General features: G+C 41.9%; 1 protein-coding gene across 1 annotated transcript in view; it reads left to right on the plus strand.

Annotated features, from left to right (window-relative positions):
- The window catches only part of LOC126413293 (phorbol ester/diacylglycerol-binding protein unc-13-like), a 184,988-nt gene that overhangs the window by 91,240 nt on the left and 72,944 nt on the right, over positions 1-20,804 (plus strand). The window contains exon 3 of the mRNA XM_050083193.1: positions 8,977-9,093. Within this exon, the coding sequence (XP_049939150.1) occupies positions 8,977-9,093 (117 nt within the window). The remainder of the gene's footprint in view (positions 1-8,976; positions 9,094-20,804) is intronic.

Genomic DNA, 20,804 nt, shown 5'->3' on the forward strand with positions numbered 1-20,804 from the left:
AATTTCGTGAAAAACCAAGCATAATGAGTCAGTGTACCGAAAACTGGCTTTTGCAGTTGATCATGAATCAATACACGTTACAGGAATTTCGCCGATAACAATTTGAAATAATAGTTTCATCCACTCATTTTTTTAAGTTCATTCACGAGGCTTGCAATTAATAGACGAATAATGACCACTTTATTCCAGTTTGCTCTGGAAAACATTCATGTTGTAATCTTCTACAGACATAGGTAATAATCAGGTTTCGAACATGAGACCCGAAAGTATAAAGCCGCGACGGTAGCCACTGCTTCACCACTTAGGGCTGAATGGTTTACCTGCTAAAAGGCTTACGCGGTACCTAAAAGAATTTTACTGTCGTTTTCTCAGAAGGTGTCGAGTGTCTACGAATAAACAGGGACAGGTGTTACTTTATTCTGACCTCTCGTGCACTGAGCGAAGTTTACGGTGCTTGCCGTGTTCTCCTTGTCAGTTATATCTGTTTCTATGAAAATACGCTTACAACCGCGGAAAGGTCTATGATGTGCAATCACAAAAAATGTGCAACACAGATCACAGTTTAATGCAGTAAGCCGCAGACAATGCACAAGTGTTGTGACGTGGTTGGCGTCGCTGTGGGAACAGTTTATCGTAGTGCCGTTCTGCCACTACCCCATTGCACTATGTGTACGTTGGGCAACTCTTGTCCAGTATAGCCATCCATTCTGCTGTGTATCTTTGCTGCCGGGAAAAACAAACCCGCAACAGTAGAGAGCAGTAATACCTAAGATCGAAATAGACATAACTGTTGTCAACTGTAAATACTGTGAGTAATGCAACAAGTTTGTTCCCAAACAAGACACACAACGTCTACCGTGGATTTTTGCGCTGTTGTACAGATATTTTCTGTGAAGTATAGCCACTAAGATAAATGATGGTAAGAAATCAAACTATAAGGAATTACTGTGTAATGAGTCACCGAAGTCAACAGGTTAGCTGGCCGCTGTGGCCGAGCGGTTCTAGGCGCTTCAGTCCGGAACCTCGCTGCTGCTACGGTCGCAGGTTCGAATCCTGCCTCGGGCATGGGTGTGTGTGACGTCCTTACGTTAGTAAGGTCCAAGTAGTTCTATGGGACTGATGACCTCAAATGTTAAGTCCCATAGTATTTAGAGCCATTTGAACCAGGTCAGCTGTACCACTCAGAAATGTCTCTGACCAACCTCAGAAAATTTGTCGTTGCAATTGAAATTAGTGGAAATGTCGGGGATATACGGATATCAGTAAACTAACAGATAGCTAGTGTTTGTTAATGACGGATTGTACACCTTTCCCGAAATATTAACAAATTTCATTATCATGCTTTTTACCAACCTTCTCACACGTCGAAGGAATTGGTATCACGTTCGATACGACGATTAAATTGTACGGCAAGTATCAAGTCTTGTAAATTGACTCGGCTGAGCGATTGTGATACACTTGGACTGTGCAGCTACTGGAACGCCAGCGTCAACGAGAGGTTTGCCCGAAGAAACTTCTGCTCCCACACTCGCACCGCAGCTAAGCTTTCACGCAATTGCAAATTTTTCTGACGCAGCTGCCTTCTTATCTATTTTTCTTCTCTATGTCTATCTACAGGTTATTGTCTCTCTTCTACCGCACTAGCAATAATCTTCAAACAAAGATAGTAGCTGTTGGAGCAACACATTTATCTTGAAAGATGTAATCGTATAGTGTCTCAGTGACATTTTACAGGAAGTCTGCCTCAAGAGAGAGCGGACACTAGGATTATATACGGTCAACCTTTGACTTAAAGCAAACCTGTGAGAGATCGTGCTTAGGAGAGAGGTGGTGCCACGTTAGCCACAACACGACTTTCTTCTTCACTTACGGGTATTTTGAACGTGCAATAAAGTACTGTTTGCACACACAGTGTGCAAATGTGAGCCAAAAGTTTATTGATTCTTGTTACTGTTTGGAAGATTACGTACTTCGTGTTCTTCTCGAATGTTTATTTGTTTGTAGTTGAGTAGGGGGTGGGACCGCCTTGGCAGCAGATGAGTTTATCTCTTTTGAACAGGAGTGAAAATTTATTGGGTTTCAGCAGAAAAAGGGACGCTGATGAACTATGAAATTCTGCTAGATGCTTCATATTCTTTGACGAAATGTTGGGAAGTATTGAGCCCGAGAATTGGCACATTGGTGCTCTCTTTGTCTGCAGACTTCTCTGTAACCCAAATGGTGATTTCTTTCTCTCTTATTTGAACCCTAATACATATTAGGACATGATGTTAACTGTTTATATATTGAGAAAACGAAGTGAAAACTCACCTACAGTTACTTGGTGACAGGTACACGAAATATACTCCATTTGAAAGTGATAACGCGACTCTATGAACTTGATGCAGTTATTAAGTTATTCCTCTTCGTGGCTTGCTTCGCATAGTAATTCTAAAATTTCGAGATATACTCTCTTTCGTTGTAAACTTTACTGAAATCCTAAAGTAGATTGATCTGGAACTAATGCAGTTCAGAAAACACGAAACACCTCCGTGACTTAAGGTCATACGAAGATAAGCCTTCTCATTTAAATGTCGCCTTACATGACCAAGTAAGAGCACGTTAATGCTGAGTATATGTGTGGTGCACAAAAAAATGTCTCTGATATGGTATGTTAACCTTCTCCTATTTGATAATGGGACAAAATCATTAAACACAGCCATCAGATTATGAGACACAAGTAGCAGTCCATCAAAGTAGTTTCTACAAATACGCATTGACACGGATGTTTAAAACCTAGAACATGAATTTAAATAAAAATTCATCATAGTAAATGAATCGAATAACTTTTCAACAACCTCAACCCCAAAACAGCTAACAGCAAGCCAATCTACAACACTTTTACCAGCCGCTGACTATTTGCGTTCCATAAGGCAAACGGGAAGCAACAGATGATGGAAGCCATCTAATGTGCCATCTGTTAGTAAGACGCCATCATTTTTACTGGATTTGTTGGATATATAATGTAATGTAAGGGCAGTTAAGTAAGAGTGTGCTTTGGTACCGTTATTCGAGTACATACAGCGAATAGTAGTTATTATGGAAACTAAAAAGCTTACGTTAATATCACGTACAATTTTATTTCAGCGTATTTCGGTGGTTTTACAATCTTCCGCTTAATCTATTGTGAAGCGTGGCAGCTTGGTTGACCTATTGTTAAAAGTGATTAGTTCTGTAACTGTTTCGTTCGAGGTACAGTTCTTCTTTTCATCGCAGATGTCACACTTATTTTTCTGAGTCGATATTACATTAAATCTTTAAAATAATACACTTCTGAATTGTAGGATAGCCTGTGTACCTAAGTACCACTTGGTACGACAGGGTTGACATTGGAAAGCCGAGGACAGTAGCAGCAGTTCGAAAGCGACGTCAGAAAGTTACCTGATATATTTATTACCAAGGCATTTCTTTTCCTGAGAGAAACTAATCTTTACAAATGAAAAATGAAGTGTTAAACAACATAGTAGTATTACAGCAGCAGACAAAATGATTCAAAGTCTACTCTCTCTTCCGGAACCTACGAAATAATATTTCTTTCTTCTTATAATCACTAGAGAACATCTTTCTTTTTTTCAGCATGTATTTTATGCATTTCTGCACTGTAATGGTCTCCAATTTCTTCTATTAAATGATCGTAGCAACACAAAATTTTTGTACAAATATGTTTTTACGAAAAACTTTTTTACTCCTTAGTTTTGTTTCCATAGAAAAGATTAACGTAATTCATTAACTGAAGTTCTTCAAGTTCCCTACGTTTGTTTTCATTGTTTTCTTGTCGTAAAGTTTTCTGAATTTGTGCTACGTATAAATATCGTTTCCGTTTTAAATTACTATCTCAGTTAAATTCTCTGAAAGAAAAGTCCGGTATAGCCAACGATGAGGTAAATTTAGGTATGATAACACATCAGACAGGAGTTTCAAAAAGCTCATCAAAAGTAGATTCACCTTGGATGGTAGCTGATTCATTTGAAGACAAAATATATATGTCGCTGGAACTCTTAGTACAGACGGATTAGAAATATATACTATCTCTTAAAATACGCATCTTAACATTTATCTGCCTTTATGCCATTAACAATCCATTTCTGTGCGAAACAGAATTTATGCTAAAAGCCTGATAGTAAACAGCCTGATTCGATATGGGACTGCAAAGAATTCCCATAATACGTGTCTGCAGTCTCATTAAGGGACCATAAGTGAAATTTTAGCACGTGGGTAATGATTTCCACTTCGTGACGTATGTATCTTGTTCCAAACAGTTGGTCTTCCGTGATAGATGATATCGCCATTTTACAGTTTTCTGCATCGACGACGTTCAAACACAGTTGTACCAATGTGGTACTCCCGTATTCTATTGTCGACAGTCCTTTGCTAATATAATTTGAAATATACATAATTTGTTCCCAGACAGAAGGTAGTAATACTGTAAAACCATCCTATTGTGAAATTAAGACTGGACTGAGCGCTTAAAACAAAAAACAGGATAAAATATTTAAAAAAGTAATACTTAAGAAACACGTATTACCCGAAGCAATACGGCGCGGGAAAAACTAATATTAGTTCAGTTTCTTAGGCATATGGAAGTGTTACTCTCCTCGTAATTTACTCTCTTCGTAATTTTGTAACTATCGGGAAAACTTTATGCAGCAAGAAGCTTTTGTTGAGAGAAATGTAAGCACTGTACCTTGTTGAAGGTGTACCGGTAGTTCTGATCTTTTGCGCAAAAGGAAACAGGCTACCGAAGTGCAATTCGTTCCCTCCTTGTTTTTCACGGTATCTGTCGCAGTTTGTTATTACTACGAGGGTGTTAAAGATGTTCCACAGATTTCGCATGTTGGTGAGGAGAATTATTGCAAGGAAAAAAAAGAAGATGAAACGTGTGCGTTTCTCGTACATTTATGGCCGCTGATATCGACGTCAGGAAGTATCTCGAAATGATTAGGATTTTCATTTTAGGATGAATGTTTTCTGCTGCCGTGTGGTGTGTTTCCTTATAGCCACTTGTGTGTGAGAACTATTCCAGGACCGTCGTCTCAGCGATACTGGTGGTACCTCGCAGGTAGGTGCGCACACTGTACTCTGTTCGTCGTAAGTTTAACGCACAAGTAAACATTGCACTACAGTACAACCTCACTAATCCGTGCTCTACACGACTTGGAGGATGTTCGGAACGAATTAAAGGTTAGATTATCAGAGGAATGGATTTATTGTCCCGTAATATCACAATACAGTAGAGTACAACCTTAATTTTCAGCTGAAAATACTGTCTGAAATAACGCTGCAAGTTAAAACAATAACAAAACAAAAAGAAAACGTTGACACAATAAAGAAACTTAGGCGAAAGTGTAATGTGCACTAGTGCATGTACTAGAAAATACATCTGTATCGAACGGTACGATATTGTTACTGTGTTACTGTACGTACCATATTTCAGTACTGCAATTGATATGCGCTTAACTGTTTAAGACAGGAGTAAAATGTTCTGTTCCTAAGCAGGACGAAAAACGTTTGTAATGTCCTTTTGTTTAGTATGTGACAACCTCGCTTTTGCAGCGATGTTCCGCCATTTCCTAATGCACAAAATGTCTATTGGGGTAGACGAACGAGTGCATTTTTAGCATTTGTACATAATACTCGAGTCGTATATCTATTGTCTTCGCTGTATCGAACGGTACGATATTGTTACTGTGTTACTGTACGTACCATATTTCAGTACTGCAATTGATATGCGCTTAACTGTTTAAGACAGGAGTAAAATGTTCTGTTCCTAAGCAGGACGAAAAACGTTTGTAATGTCCTTTTGTTTAGTATGTGACAACCTCGCTTTTGCAGCGATGTTCCGCCATTTCCTAATGCACAAAATGTCTATTGGGGTAGACGAACGAGTGCATTTTTAGCATTTGTACATAATACTCGAGTCGTATATCTATTGTCTTCGCTGTCGTCGTCTTTCTCGTTCTCATCGGTTGTTCGAGTTAAAGCGTGAATGAATTGGTCATCAATTAATTCCGCTTCTGTTGCGCAGTCGGCGTCAGCTGTACAGATCCGCTCATTTCACTGGACGCAAAGTCCGGCTGTAAAAATAACGTCACATGTTCACGTTTGTTTGGTGCCATATTTTAGCTTTACACACTTTAAATTATAACAAGAACACTGTCACTAATTTCTAAACTAACTGCTTGCACATTAACACTTATTGATCGAGTCAGAAACAACTTGTTTCATATTGAAACTGGTCGAACTATGGCACACAAAGACGGTCAGCTGCCTACTGATCCAGCGGCCTGTAGTAACGGCCATCGTACATAACCAAACGTCAGGTAGGGAAAGGTCGGGCTAATCGGGGAGTCGGACCACCCGAGGTCGGATTAGCGAGGTTCTTCTGTGTACGTTACTTCGCAAGGCGAAGCGATTACCCGGCCGCAGCGAGAATTAACTTGGCCTCGTCACTAGGTACAGTCACGTTCCGGTTCGAAGTAGCGCCAGTTCAAAAAATGGTTCAAATGGCTCTGAGCACTATGGGACTTAATATCTGATGTCATCAGTCCCCTAGAACTTAGAACTATGTAAACCTAACTGACCTAAGGACATAACACACATCCATTCCAGAGGCAGGATTCGAACCAGCGACCGTAGCAGTCGCGCGGTTCCGGACTGAAGTGCCTAGAACCGCTCGGCCACTACGGCCGGCAGCGCTAGTTGTTACCTTACAGTGCCTGGGTGAAAAGTGTGTATGGAAAACAGTTTCGAGGGAAGCCATGGCAGCTTTATGTTGACATTAATTTTACGGACAGTGGGAACAGTGAAAGAGAAGGGTGTGATAAGCCGACTGAGATGGCAACAAGCAAAAATTAAGTGAGCCGGTGGTGTGCAAGTTACGAAATGTGGAACACAGTGCCGAGAGGAGCATAATTACCTCAAATCAGAATAAGCAAAATACACACAATAAATGTTTCGTTGACGATTGGAATAAAAGTGTTATTAAACCGAAATATCTGTAATATTATGAACAGTATAAACAACTACCATTTTTGCAAAAACTTCACAGCTTTTGTTGCGCAAAAGTGCACTTCAACGTTAGCAATGAAATTCTGAGAAAAACTTGATTTTAAAAAGTGCCAGAATGAGCGAATCATTATGTGCGGAAGAGAGGACATAATTGTAAAAACTTTTAATTTTTGTAAGATAAACAAAAGAAACATCAGAATTGCAGTGGCTATTGGTTTATCCAGGTGAACCGTGGATTCATACACAGTATATTGTGAATAACTGTTGCAGTATGAGACTGTGTGAGGAGTATTGTGAAACTAAAATGCCATGCCATGTTTCGTGGTTGTGAATGCGAAGCTTCGTTTCATGTTCACTTCTTCTTTACTACTATATGAGGAATACTACGGACTATCATCTAAAAACAGAGAAAATAAAATTAAAAATACATAGAGACAAGGTAAGCAAACATTTGGCGTTAATTAGTGAGCTCTGACTTTCTCCTGTCCTCTTTAGTCCACTGACAAGACTTTGCATGAAAATGTTGTCCTTCGTACTACCACCATATCATTTTGCCCTAAATCCTATAGAACTTGTTCGGACTCCTGCAAATACGTAGTCGTAATACGACAGGGATTTTTCTCTCTAACCCGAAAAAGTAACAGCTGTTGCTTTTCCTGTTTCTTGCTAATAAATAAACGTTGTGTGTCACCTAGCCTTCTGCAAGGCTTTCGACATAACGCAGCTGTTCAGTTAACCTCAGCAGGCTGGGTGGACCGTTACATCTGAAGAAAAAAAATTGAGATTATCACCAGGAAACAAACTTTGCGGTACTACTCAAAAACACTATCTGCACCGTGCGGCAAGTTTTCTGTTGATGATGTGACGTAACGTCCTATTGTTGTATTAGAAGACTAATCTGGCCTCTGTGGCAGAGCGGTTGTAAGCGCTTCAGTCCGGAACCGCGCTGCTGCTACGGTCGCAGGTTCGAATCCTGCCTCGGGCATGGATGTGTGTGATGTCCTACGGTTTAAGTAGTTATATGTCTAGGGGACCGATGACCTCAGATGATAAGTCCCACAGTGCCTAGAGCCATCTGAACCATTAGAAGACTAAAAGACTAAAAAGGTTGCACAAAGCTGTCCTGCCCACCGCTGGCAGTCCCTTCTTGCGAGGATTAGGCTGCAGCAGCAGCGTTTGTATCGTAACAGCCTAACGATGTAACGTCTAAGTTGCTGTATATGTGATTAGTGAAAACTATGAGCAGCAGATAAAAGGTATAACATCAGATTACAATTTGTACAATATGCAAGGACAATAAAACAACATACGGTAAAATTCCATCAAACGGTACAAAAGCGATCAAACGGAAGTTTAATGTTGTAAGAGAAAACGAGGTGCAAGAAAACCTGCTGCAAGCGTAGTAATTTCAGCTCTTTGTCGTATGTGTACTGTAAAAGCGTATTTCCGAAATTTTTAGAGTAGGCATTTTACCTGAGTTGTTACATTCTACACATAACCTCCGCCAAACGCACATTCTGAAATCTGTCGTATCGGTTGCGAGGGATTTCTTTTCTCAATAATATCTTGGATACATTAGCCATAATGGAACATTCTGTTTCTCGGTGCTTTTAAATATTTAACCCTCTGACTGGACAAACCAGTGAAGACTTTCAACGGTTTAGCGTGCCTCGATGTGTCAGTCACGCTAGAATATCAACGAAATAACTGTCACGTAAGAATGACCTATTTCCGCTGTCGTCACAACATGTGATGTAGGTGCACTGCACCAGACGACCAGTCGCTAAAAGTGCGTCGATTCACGTCAGATTCGCACTTACGATGAACAAAGTAGAGCAGTAGTCTGTAGTTGGCCACGTAGTGTGGGGGCGGCCTACCGTGGGTGCGTCGTTCCTGTGGACTGACAGTTACTTTTTGTGCCTCGTGCAGACCCGGAGAACACGGAGGGCGCCGACCTGCAGCGGAAGCTGGAGATGCTGAACAACATCATGGACCAGGAGGCGCGCGCCGAGCAGGCCCGGAGGCAGCTGCAGTACTTCGGCCACTGTGAGTACACACCCGCGGGCACTGGCCCCGCACCTCTCTGTAAGATACGTGCAGTGCACGTCTCTATCCATACTATGCAAGCCACTTTGTTGTGAGAGATGGTACTTCATGCCGCCAACTTTCAGTTCTACTGGGAAGAAAGATTATCAGTAAACCTTTGTACTGAAATGCGGTATTCAATCAACCTTTCCTATAATTTGTCAAGTTCTGCAGAGTGTGTTTTCTCTGCTTGTTTTTTCTCATATTTCTATTATGCCAGGGGGAAAGATCAGTCTCGGAACCATACTGACTGATTTTTATCTTCATTTTTATTATGTTTCATATTCGGCACCCCACGCAGCTTCAACCACCTTTCCTAAAGATGGGACATTACTGGACTGTATGAATGTGGTAGAAATTGCGAACACATGCTCATTGGTCAATTGAGGTGAGCTTCCTTGGCAGCAGGGTTTGGGAACGGCCCTTGTTTTTATTTTTCTAAGCTTGCTTGTGCCGTCAATTTGGCACACCGTATTTCTGCCTGGTATTTCTTGAAGCACAGCCTCGCGGTTAGTTCCCTTAGACACAGGTGCAAGACAAGCATTTGTTCAAATTTTAGACGCTGAATCGAAGGAAAATTTTGAGGTATGAAAGCAGGCTTCGTTTCTCCTATCTTCTGATTAAGGGAGACGTTTGGTACCACTGAAACATTCGCCTTGTCGACAGGTCAGTTTGCCCCCTCCAAGTTCCTTTCTCTTTCTGCCCACAGAGGCGACCCAGGTTGGGTTTTGTGCAGAATTTGTCAGTCGCTGTTCTGGGACCTGGTGAGTGTGACGTGTCACAACTTCGAGCAGTTAGAAGGTTCTTTTAGATGGGAGTTACTGTATTTTTTCGTATTAGAAATTTCCCATAATTTTTAAAATCAATTATCAGAATCATAATGAGGTTCTTGCGAGAGATACCTTAACTGTGTTCAGATGGGTCTGATTTTGTTCTTTATTCAGTCCCTATCTACACCACATATCGTGGCCTCTATTAAGTTTCGGGCCTCTTTTCGCTGTGAGTCACAAGCCAGTTTTGACCACTCAAGCTTCACTAGGAAATAGTGAATTCCACCTTCGGTTATTCTGTGATTTTTTGAAGCTTTGCGTGTGAGCATATGAGCGCCCATGTTGTGTGCGTTGTTTAACGTAATCCTCGTTGAATGATGATAATATAATAACAACAGTTTCCCTTCACGGAACCGTAGTGTTGGGATTTTACGTGTTTACTGACTTTGAAGAGTACGTTCCTTTTCCTGAAGAAATGCCAATTTGGAATCAACTTATTTCTTTAAAATTTTCTCCACTGCGAGTACAGCACACCACTCGGTCTACTGTGGTCATTAACATCGCTTACCCTGCACGAGAACGACACTAGCAAGCATTTAGTTTTGTTCATTCCCTCATCGGCTGTTCTGGAGTCCGCAAGTTAAATTTGCTTTCAGGTAGAATGCAGGACAAAATTCAAATAAATGGTAGCCACTGTTTAGTTCAATGGAAAGCTTGAGGCCACGAAGATGTACCGGGTGATCAATAAGTCACTATAAATTTGAATAAATAATGTAGATAGAGAGGTACAAATTGAAACACATGCTTGGAATGACATGGGGTTTTATTAGAACCAAAAAAATACAAAAGTTCCAAAAATGTTCGACAAATGGCGCTTCATCTGATCAGAATGGCAATAATTAGCATAACAAAGCAAAGATGATGTTATTTACAGGAAATGCTCATTATGTCCACCATCATTCCTCAACAATAGCTGTAGTCGAGGGATAATGTTCTGAACAGCACTGTAAAGCATGTCCGGAGTTACGGTGAGGCATTGGCGTCGGATGTTGTCTTTCAGCATCCCTAGAGATGTCGGTCGATCCCGATACACTTGCGACTTCAGGTAACCCCAAAGCCAATAACCGCACGGACTGAGGTCTGGGGACCTGGGAGGCCAAGCATGACGAAAGTGGCGGCTGAGCACACGATCATCACCAAACGACGCGCACAAGAGATCCTTCACGCGTCTAGCAATATGGGGTGGAGCGCCATACTGCATAAACATAGTACGTTCCAGCAGGTGTTTATCAGCAAGGCTGGGGATGATGCGATTCTGTAACATATCGGCGTACCTCTCACCCGTCACGGTGGCAGTTACAAAACCAGAATCACGCATTTCCTCGAAGAAAAAAGACCCGATAACGGTAGAGGTGGTAAATCCAACCCATACCGTGACTTTCTCGTCGTGCAATGGAGTTTCCACGACAGTTCTAGGATTTTCGGTAGCCCAAATTCTGCAGTTATGGGCGTTGACACACCCTCGGAGCGTGAAATGAGCTTCGTCGATCCACAACACGTTATTCAACCAATCGTCATCTTCCGCCATCTTTTGAAACGCCCACACCGCAAATACCCTCCACTTCAGTATATTGCCGGGTAACAGCTCATGATGCCGATGGATTTTGTACGGATAGCATCGGAGGGTACGCCTAAGTGCCAACCAAACAGTAGTGTATGGAATGCTGGTGCGACGTGCGACTGCACGAGCGCTGACTTCCCCGTGCATAGACGAACCCGTTACAGTCTCCATTTCTTCCTGAACTGTCTCAGCAGCATTGCGCCTTGTGCTCGGTCGGCCACTACGGGGTCTATCGTCTAAACAACCCGTGGCTTCGAATTTCGAAATCATTCTCGCCACAGCTGCATTTGTCAACGGACCTTTACCCGTTCGAATCCCCTTCCTATGGCGATAGGATCGTAACGCTGAACTAGCACATTCCTCATTCTGATAATATAGCTTCACTAAAAGTGCCTTTTCAGGGAACGTCAACATGCTGCGACTGCTGGCGCATCTGAATATCTCTCTCATTAAAGCTCCTTTTATACACTATTGTCATGCGCAGTCACTGACGTTTTGCTGTCCAGCGCCAACTGTCGGACATTTTTTGAACTTTTTTTGTTTTTGTTCTAATAAAACCCCATGTCATTCCAAGCATGTGTGTCTGTTTTTACCTCTCTATCTACATTATTCCGTGGTTTATTAAGTTTTTAAATTTATACTGACTTTTTGATCACCCGGTACATGGCGTATGGCAAAATTACCCCCCTCCCCCCACCCCCGAAGATCTACTTAAAAATATTTAAACGTTTTCAATATTCTATAATGTTATAGGTTATTAATCAACCGCCTCCCCCCCCAGGAGACATCATGGTAACATGTATCAAGGCCTCTTAATAATGGCCTCAGTTCCGCGAGAAAAATAGTCCACAAGCGTTGCCAGGTATGCAGTATTCAGCAGAAGCCACTCATTGGTGCTTAGATTCCGTAGATCTACAAAACTCCAGGGACGTTAATTGCTACGTACCACTCACTGTTCAATGAACCAGACATTTTCTCTGCGGTTAAGATCAGGTGATTTCACCGACCAGAGAGGTGCGATAATCGGATGAGTGAGTATGTGGGTGGTTAAATAATATTGGTGTCTTCAGAATTGTGTCGGTCTTGGGGAAATATGGAACAGGCAGTTGGAATCGGATGGATATTTGGCCTGTAGTGAGAGATGAACAGGCGACAAACACAGCCTTATTTTGTAAAAATAATAAAAAGGATGTTGAATCTAAGTATCGATCTCCAGTCGCTAAGTCGGCGATCGTTAAAGTTAGCTTGCGACCGAACGTGGTGGTGTGCGGAAGTGAAGAGGGTGCGTGTGGTGACGACCCACACTAGACCCGCTCTAGGAAGTTAGGAGGGATCAGAACCTAAACGGCGCGGGGGGCGTACACTAGGAGGGCATGTACAGGGATAGTGGGAGGTACAGACTGTGATGTGCAGCGACTTCTATGAAGTGATATTTGGAGGGTGCGGTATACGAAGCAACATTTGAAAATGCAAGGAGGTCTAAATAATGGCGGACGAGTTTAGTCCGCATGACCAGTTTGAGGCTAATATCAGATTTTTGTTGGAGAGTAGGTTATTGCAATGAATTAAATTATTCAATTTAATTCACTGACCTTTTAGTGTTTTACTAATTTTCAAGGGATGGTTTTGTATGGTGGGTTGAAAGTCAGAAATACGGAATCAACAGTTGGTTCCTCCTGTTATTACTGCCAGGATATTGACAGCGTTGGTTATAGGTACCAAAGGTTACACCATGTCATTACGGTATTAATGGAATGACCTGGGTAAGGATTGAAGGGTTGAATGGAGGGAAAGGGAGACGGTGTTACTCTTATAATAATACTGGTCAATTATTTTATAGAGGGTGTGATTTACCTGAGTTATCTTAAAAAAATTGTCTTAAGCATTATGTAGATTGGTTGAGATTACCTACCAATCCAGGCTTATGTGCAGTGTCCAACCGAGGTTCCGCCAATGTGTCTTTTAATGGGCCACGGTATTGGTGACTGTGTAAAACCCAACACTGCGTGTTCTCTAGCGAGAGACTGCTTCCAAAGGCATACCAGTCTTTGAATCGTTGCTGCTATGACCCTTATCAAAATATATCAAAACGGATGTCTAGTTTTCGTAATCACATCTAAATGACCCCCTGGAATTCAGAAAAAATGGTAAAAGTCTTACTTATAAACAACATTGACTATAAATACTGCTGACCACTACAGCAGTACCACAATACCACAATGGGACAAACGCCGAAATGGTATGAAGCTACTGCATGTCTGGAAATGCAAACGTGTAAGATTTCAGCGTAACCGCCTGAGTAGGTAGGAGAGAAATCTTTTGCATTCCTTATCCGCCTATCGAGATTCCAGTTAGTGATTTCGCGGTGTTGTTGCTCAGTTTGGCCAGGATACTGCGACTTTTATACGAATATAGACTCAGTGGTTTCAAGAGGGCCCTACTGAACGTCATACGGGATCTCGACAGCTCCATGCAACTAGCGCTCAGGAGGAAAGAGTTACTATTCACTCGGCCGTGCCGGATCGTATAAACACGTAATTCACCTTACACGACGTTCCCCTTAAAGGACCTCAATCCCTCAGACATTGAGGCGTTACGGGACTGCATATGCGGAAGGCGCTTCCTTTCCGGACTGTGTCGATCACAACAAGGACGACAGACACAGGGCAAGCTCCACCAGGGACCTATTACTTCCATCGTGTCACGTTTGCGCAACTGGATCGGCACAAATTCCTCCGTGCCCCGGATATATAGGGCAGTGTTAGCCGACACGTCGGAAGTTCGCTCCACCGGAGACCTCGGCCAATTTAAGCCTCGGCTCTTATCAAACCATCAGTCCCGGTAGGAAGATACAGCAACGGGGCCTACGACTTGCAGCGATATTCCGAGACGTACCTGGCGGTCAACTACACCGTACGCTCATCCTCCATCGTTAGGGATTATCAGTGGCATAGTCGTAAGTGAACCGTGGACGATAAATAGTTTTGACAAGAAGAGAATAGAAGCTTTCGAAATGTGGTGCTACAGAAGAATGCTAAGCAAATTCAGAAGGATGTAAGTTACAGTAGTAACTTGGAAGTTTGCACTGGTTAGTGTAGCATGGAGAGCTGCATCAAACCAGTCTCTGGACTGAAGACCACTACAACAACAACAACAACAACTGTCTTCATGTCCCACTATGGTTATTCACTGTGTGTTCGAGGCGTATGCCTGTTAGTGTCTGAGAAGTTATATTATTTTTTATTGGGAAGAGTTTTTCCATTGTTATTAAACGTTTCTATTGTGGTCATAATGAATCCTTCTTTACTTTACCTCTGTCTTATTATTGCTAATCAAGCATCTCCCCGCGGGAGATAAAACAACTTGAATCAGAAAATGGATTTGCCTGCAACAAGAAAAGTATCCTTACGGACAGTGCGATGACTCCATGCCGATCAGTGTTTCGATTTCCTATGACTACACTGAACAATGAACCATGGACTTTGCCGTTGGTGGGGAGGCTTGCGTGCCTCAGCGATACAGATGGCCGTACCGTAGGTGCAACCACAACGGAGGGGTATCTGTTGAGAGGCCAGACAAACACGTGGTTCCTGAAGAGGGGCAGCAGCCTTTTCAGTAGTTGCAGGGGCAACAGTCTGGATGATTGACTGATCTGGCATTGTAACATTAACCAAAACGGCCTTGCTGTGCTGGTACTGCGAACGGCTGAAAGCAAGGGGAAACTACAGCCGTAATTTTTCCCGAGGACATGTAGCTTTACTGTATGATTAAATGATGATGGCGTCCTCTTGGGTAAAATATTCCGGAGGGAAAATAGTCCCCCATTCGGATTTCCGGGCGGGGACTATTCAACAGGACGTCATTATCAGGAGAAAGAAAACTGGCATTCTACGGATCGGAGCGTGGAATGTCAGATCCCTTAATCGGGCGGGTAGGTTAGAAAATTTAAAAAGGGAAATGGATAGGTTAAAGTTAGATATAGTGGGAATTAGTGAAGTTCGGTGGCAGGAGGAACAAAACTTTTGGTCAGGTGATTACAGGGCTATAAACAAAAAATTAAATAGGGGTAATGCAGGAGTAGGTGTAATAATGAATAAAAAATAGGAGTGCGGGTTAGCTACTACAAACAGCATAGTGAACGCATTATTGTGGCCAAGATAGACACAAAGCCCATGCCTACTACAGTAGTAAAATTTTATATTCCAACTAGCTCTGCAGATGATGAAGAAATAGATGAAATGTATGACGAGATAAAAGAAATTATTCAGGTAGTGAAGGGAGAAGAAAATTTAATAGTCATGGGTGACTGGAATCCGTCAGTAGGAAAAGGGCGAGAAGGAAACATAGTGGGTGAACATGGATTGGGGGGAAGGAATGAGAGAGGAAGCCGCCTTGTAGAATTTTGCACAGAGCATAACTTAATCATAGCTAACACTTGGTTCAAGAATCATAAAAGAAGGTTGTATACCTGGAAGAATCCTGGAGATACTAAAAGGTATCAGATAGATTATATAATGGTAAGACAGAGATTTAGGAACCAGGTTTTAAATCGTAAGACATTTCCTGGGGCAGATGTGGATTTTGACCACAATCTATTGGTTATGAACTGCAGATTGAAACTGAAGAAACTGCAAAAAGGTGGGAATTTAAGGAGATGGGACCTGGATAAACTGAAAGAACCAGAGGTTGTACGGAGTTTCAGGGAGAGCATAAGGGAACAATTGACAGGAATGGGGGAAAGAAATACAGTAGAAGAAGAATGGGTAGCTCTGAGGGATGAAGTAGTGAAGGTAGCAGACGATCAAGTAGGTAAAAAGGCGAGGGCTAATACAAATCCTTGGGTAACAGAAGAAATATTAAATTTAATTGATGAAAGGAGAAAATATAAAAATGCAGTAAATGAAGCAGGCAAAAAGGAATACAAACGTCTTAAAAATGATATCGACAGGAAGTGCAAAATGGCTAAGCAGGGATGGCTAGAGGACAAATGTAAGGATGTAGAGGCTTGTCCCACTAGGGGTAAGATAGATACTGCCTACAGGAAAATTAAAGAGACCTTTGGAGAGAAGAGAACCACTTGTATGAATATCAAGAGCTCAGATGGCAACCCAGTTCTAAGCAAAGAAGGGAAGGCAGAAAGGTGGAAGGAGTATATAGAGGGTTTATACAAGGGCGATGTACTTGAGGACAGTATTATGGAAATGGAAGAGGATGTAGATGAAGACGAAATCGGAGATAAGATACTGCGTGAAGAGTTTGACAGAGCACTGAAAGACCTGAGTCGAAACAAGGCCCCGGGAGTAGACAACATTCCATTAGAACTACTGATGGCCTCGGGAGAACCAGTCATGACAAAACTCTACCATCTGCTAAGCACGATGTATGAGACAGGCGAAATACCCTCACACTTCAAGAAGAATATAATAATTCCAATCCCAAAGAAAGAAGGTGTTGACAGATGTGGAAATTACCGAACTATCAGTTTAATAAGTCACAGCTGCAAAATACTAACACGAATTCTTTACAGACGAATGGAAAAACTGGTAGAAGCCGACCTCGGGGAAGATCAGTTTGGATTCCGTAGAAATGTTGGAACACGTGAGGCAATACTGACCTTACGACTTATCTTAGAAGAAAGATTAAGAAAAGGCAAACCTACGTTTCTAGCATTTGTAAACTTAGAGAAAGCTTTTGACAATGTTGACTGGAATACTCTCTTTCAAATTCTGAAAGTGGCAGGGGTAAAATACAGGGAGCGGAAGGCTATTTACAATTTGTACAGAAACCAGATGGCAGTTATAAGAGTCGAGGGGCATGAAAGGGAAGCAGTGGTTGGGAAAGGAGTCAGACAGGGTTGTAGCCTTTCCCCGATGTTATTCAATCTGTATATTGAGCAAGCAGTAAAGGAAACGAAAGAAAAATTCGGAGTAGGTATTAAAATTCATGGAGAAGAAGTAAAAACTTTGAGGTTCGCCGATGACATTGTATTCTGACAGAGACAGCAAAGGACTTGGAAGAGCAGTTGAACGGAATGGACAGTGTCTTGAAAGGAGGATATAAGATGAACATCAACAAAAGCAAAACGCGTATAATGGGATGTAGTCTAATTAAGTCGGGTGATGCTGAGGGAATTAGATTAGGAATTGAGACACTTAAAGTAGTAAAGGAGTTTTGCTATTTAGGGAGTAAAATAACCGATGATGGTCGAAGTAGAGAGGATATAAAATGTAGACTGGCAATGGCAAGGAAAGCGTTTCTCAAGAAGAGAAATTTGTTAACATCGAGTATAGATTTAAGTGTCAGGAAGTCGTTTCTGAAAATATTTGTATGGAGTGTAGCCATGTATGGAAGTGAAACATGGACGATAACTAGTTTGGACAGGAAGAGAATGGAGGCTTTCGAAATGTGGTGCTACAGAAGAATTCTGAAGATGGGTAAATCACGTAACTAATGAGGAGGTATTGAATAGGATTGGGGAGAAGAGAAGTTTGTGGCACAACTTGACTAGAAGAAGGGATCGGTTGGTAGGACATGTTTTGAGGCATCGAGGGATCACAAATTTAGCATTGGAGGGCACAGTGGAGGGTAAAAATCGTACAGGGAGACCAAGAGATATATACACTAAGCAGATTCAGAAGGATGTAGGTTGCAGTAGGTACTGGGAGATGAAGAAGCTTGTACAGGACAGATTAGTATGGAGAGCTGCATCAAACCAGTCTCAGGACTGAAGACCACAACAACAACAACATGACTACATTACACCACAGCGCGACTACGCCCAGTGACGGCGCTGGACACAGTAGTGGTACCACGCCGTCTTTCCAGACCAGTCTTTGTTCTGCTTATAGCATGACGGTGGAGGCTCCGAGGTTATCGAACGTTGCCTGGTGACATCTGCCTTAACCATCAGGGTCCAACATGTGACGTGGTGGTACGGGGTTCCATTCAGTATACAACGCGATTGCCTCCTCTTGGCATAGCCGGTAATTCGGACAGTAACCGTTACATTTCTGACGTGTTAAAGTTGATGGCTCCGAGACTTCATCTTGCAACAGGATAACGCAAGACCGCACGCTGCCCATGCTCTGCTGACCTATCTCGAGTCAGATGGCGTCAGACTGTTACACAACAACCGTCCGCCGCAACGACTGATAAACTCTGGCATAAGTTAACGCAGTATAGAATGCCTAGCCATATCTGACCCCCGAGCTTAGATTTAATGATCGATCGAGTTAAAGCCATCGTTTCTGACAGGCGACAACTCTGTGTACTTAATTTCACACGCTGTATATCAACAAATCACTCATAAATTTGATCATGTAATCTTCGTGCTATATTGTGTCAGACGAAAGTAAGATTTCATTTGGTGTCACCATTTTAATGACCAGCTATGCACTTTCCTTAGTCTTACATCTCAACTCATATTTCCTTCAGAAAATCTGCTTTTGGTAATAAGTTTTCAGGTGTATCGCACGCAGACCCATACACCGGCGTCCGCACCAACTACTGGAACCTGGCGGTATAATCTTCAGTTTCATCCAAAGTTATGGAACATCTCTAACAGCAGACGCCTCGATTCTACTAAATAGCAGATTTAGCATTGCAGTGACTAGAAATACTCTGTTCTTTTTTAAAAGTTTGTTTCCTTCTCCAATTTGAGATACATTAATTTGGCATTTGTTGCTCATTATTTTTGTTGCATTTCAACAGAATTTTCTCCATCGATCTCACGTTTGCTATTTCAGATTTTTAATTTTTAGTGGCAACCTAACATTACTGGTGTATTAATAATAGTATTTCTTGTGAATGCCTCCTTGAATACCCTGTAATTAAACGTAAAATGATGTAATTTACGATCCTTAAATCAAAATGGTTGCTTTCAAATTCATATTAAAAATATAGAAATATCTGCTTAGCTTAGACTCAAGAATTTTGCAAACCGTTATGCTGTCTAAGTAGTCTATCTAAAAGCATTGGAATGACATTTAAGATACAATACGTTTTATGCATTTGCTGTCAAATACTCGTATTTAGTTCTTGTGGCAGTAATATACGTTCTCAAACTGTACTAGCTGTACAGTGTGAACATAAACAGTCTGAAAATCTTGTAAGGGTGCCGCAGGATAGATTGTGCTAAAAATAGTTGTGTAGAAACAAATGAAACGTTGCTCGTTTCCGAGTTAATCAGCGTTGAAGTTAGCCATTCAGTCCGGTTGAAAGCAGACTCAAGCGGCCCACCAGAGGCGGTGTCGCCAGACGAGTTCTCCGTTTGGTTCCCTAACACGGAACAACACAACGATACAAATATTTGACATGGGACGGCACTAAGGATCGAATCAAAGCCAAAGGCTGAGCAGTCTCTTGCGCTATCATCTACGCTATGAGAACAACTGACACTAACTGTATCTCGTGGACCGCTTGAATTTTCACGCGTATCGGCCTTAATGGCTAACTTCAGTGATAATTGAGTGAGAAACGGGAAAACGTATTGAGTTTCTTCTTAGCAATTATTTCTCAACACAGTCACAGTATGCTAATGCAATAGCTCCGTACTTAACAATCATATGCAACTGCTCGCGCCGGCCGGAGTAGCCGAGCGGTCCTAGGCGCTACAGTCTGGAAATGCGCGATCGCTACGATCGCAGGCTCGAATCCTACCTCGGGCATGGATGTGTGTCATGTCCTTAGGTTAGTTAGGTTTAAGTAGTTCTAAGTTCTAGGGGACTGATGACCTCTAAAGTTAAGTCCCATAGTGCTCAGAGCCATTTGAACCAACTGCTCGCTCAACAAAAGACCCGTATCCAAGGCAGGTAACACTAATATTCTAGAAAGGCAATAGGAGTAATCAACTAAATTAGGGGCACATACCATTAACGTCGATATGTAGCAGGATTTAGGAACATGTGCTGTGGTCCAACATTATGAATTACATCGAAGAGAACAGTCTACTGGCACACACTAAGTGCTATTGAGAAAGGATTACAAATTTATTCCGTATTTTTAGATATTAAGAAGGCTTTAGACACTGTACCTCACAAGCGGCTTGTAATCAAGTTGTGTGGTTACAGAATATCGTCTGTTATGTGATTGGATTGGCGGTTTCCTGTCACAGAGGTCATAGTTCGTAGTAAGTGACGGAAAGTCATACAGTAAAACGGAAGTGACTTCTGGCTTTCGCCAAGGTAGTGCTGGTACTTATTTATGCAAACTATTTAGGAGACACCCTTACCAGCCGTCTTAGGCTGTTTGCAGATGATGCTGTCGTTTATCTTCTAGTAAAG

Source organism: Schistocerca serialis, chromosome 7, assembly GCF_023864345.2.
Source record: "Schistocerca serialis cubense isolate TAMUIC-IGC-003099 chromosome 7, iqSchSeri2.2, whole genome shotgun sequence".
Taxonomy (NCBI): domain Eukaryota; kingdom Metazoa; phylum Arthropoda; class Insecta; order Orthoptera; family Acrididae; genus Schistocerca; species Schistocerca serialis.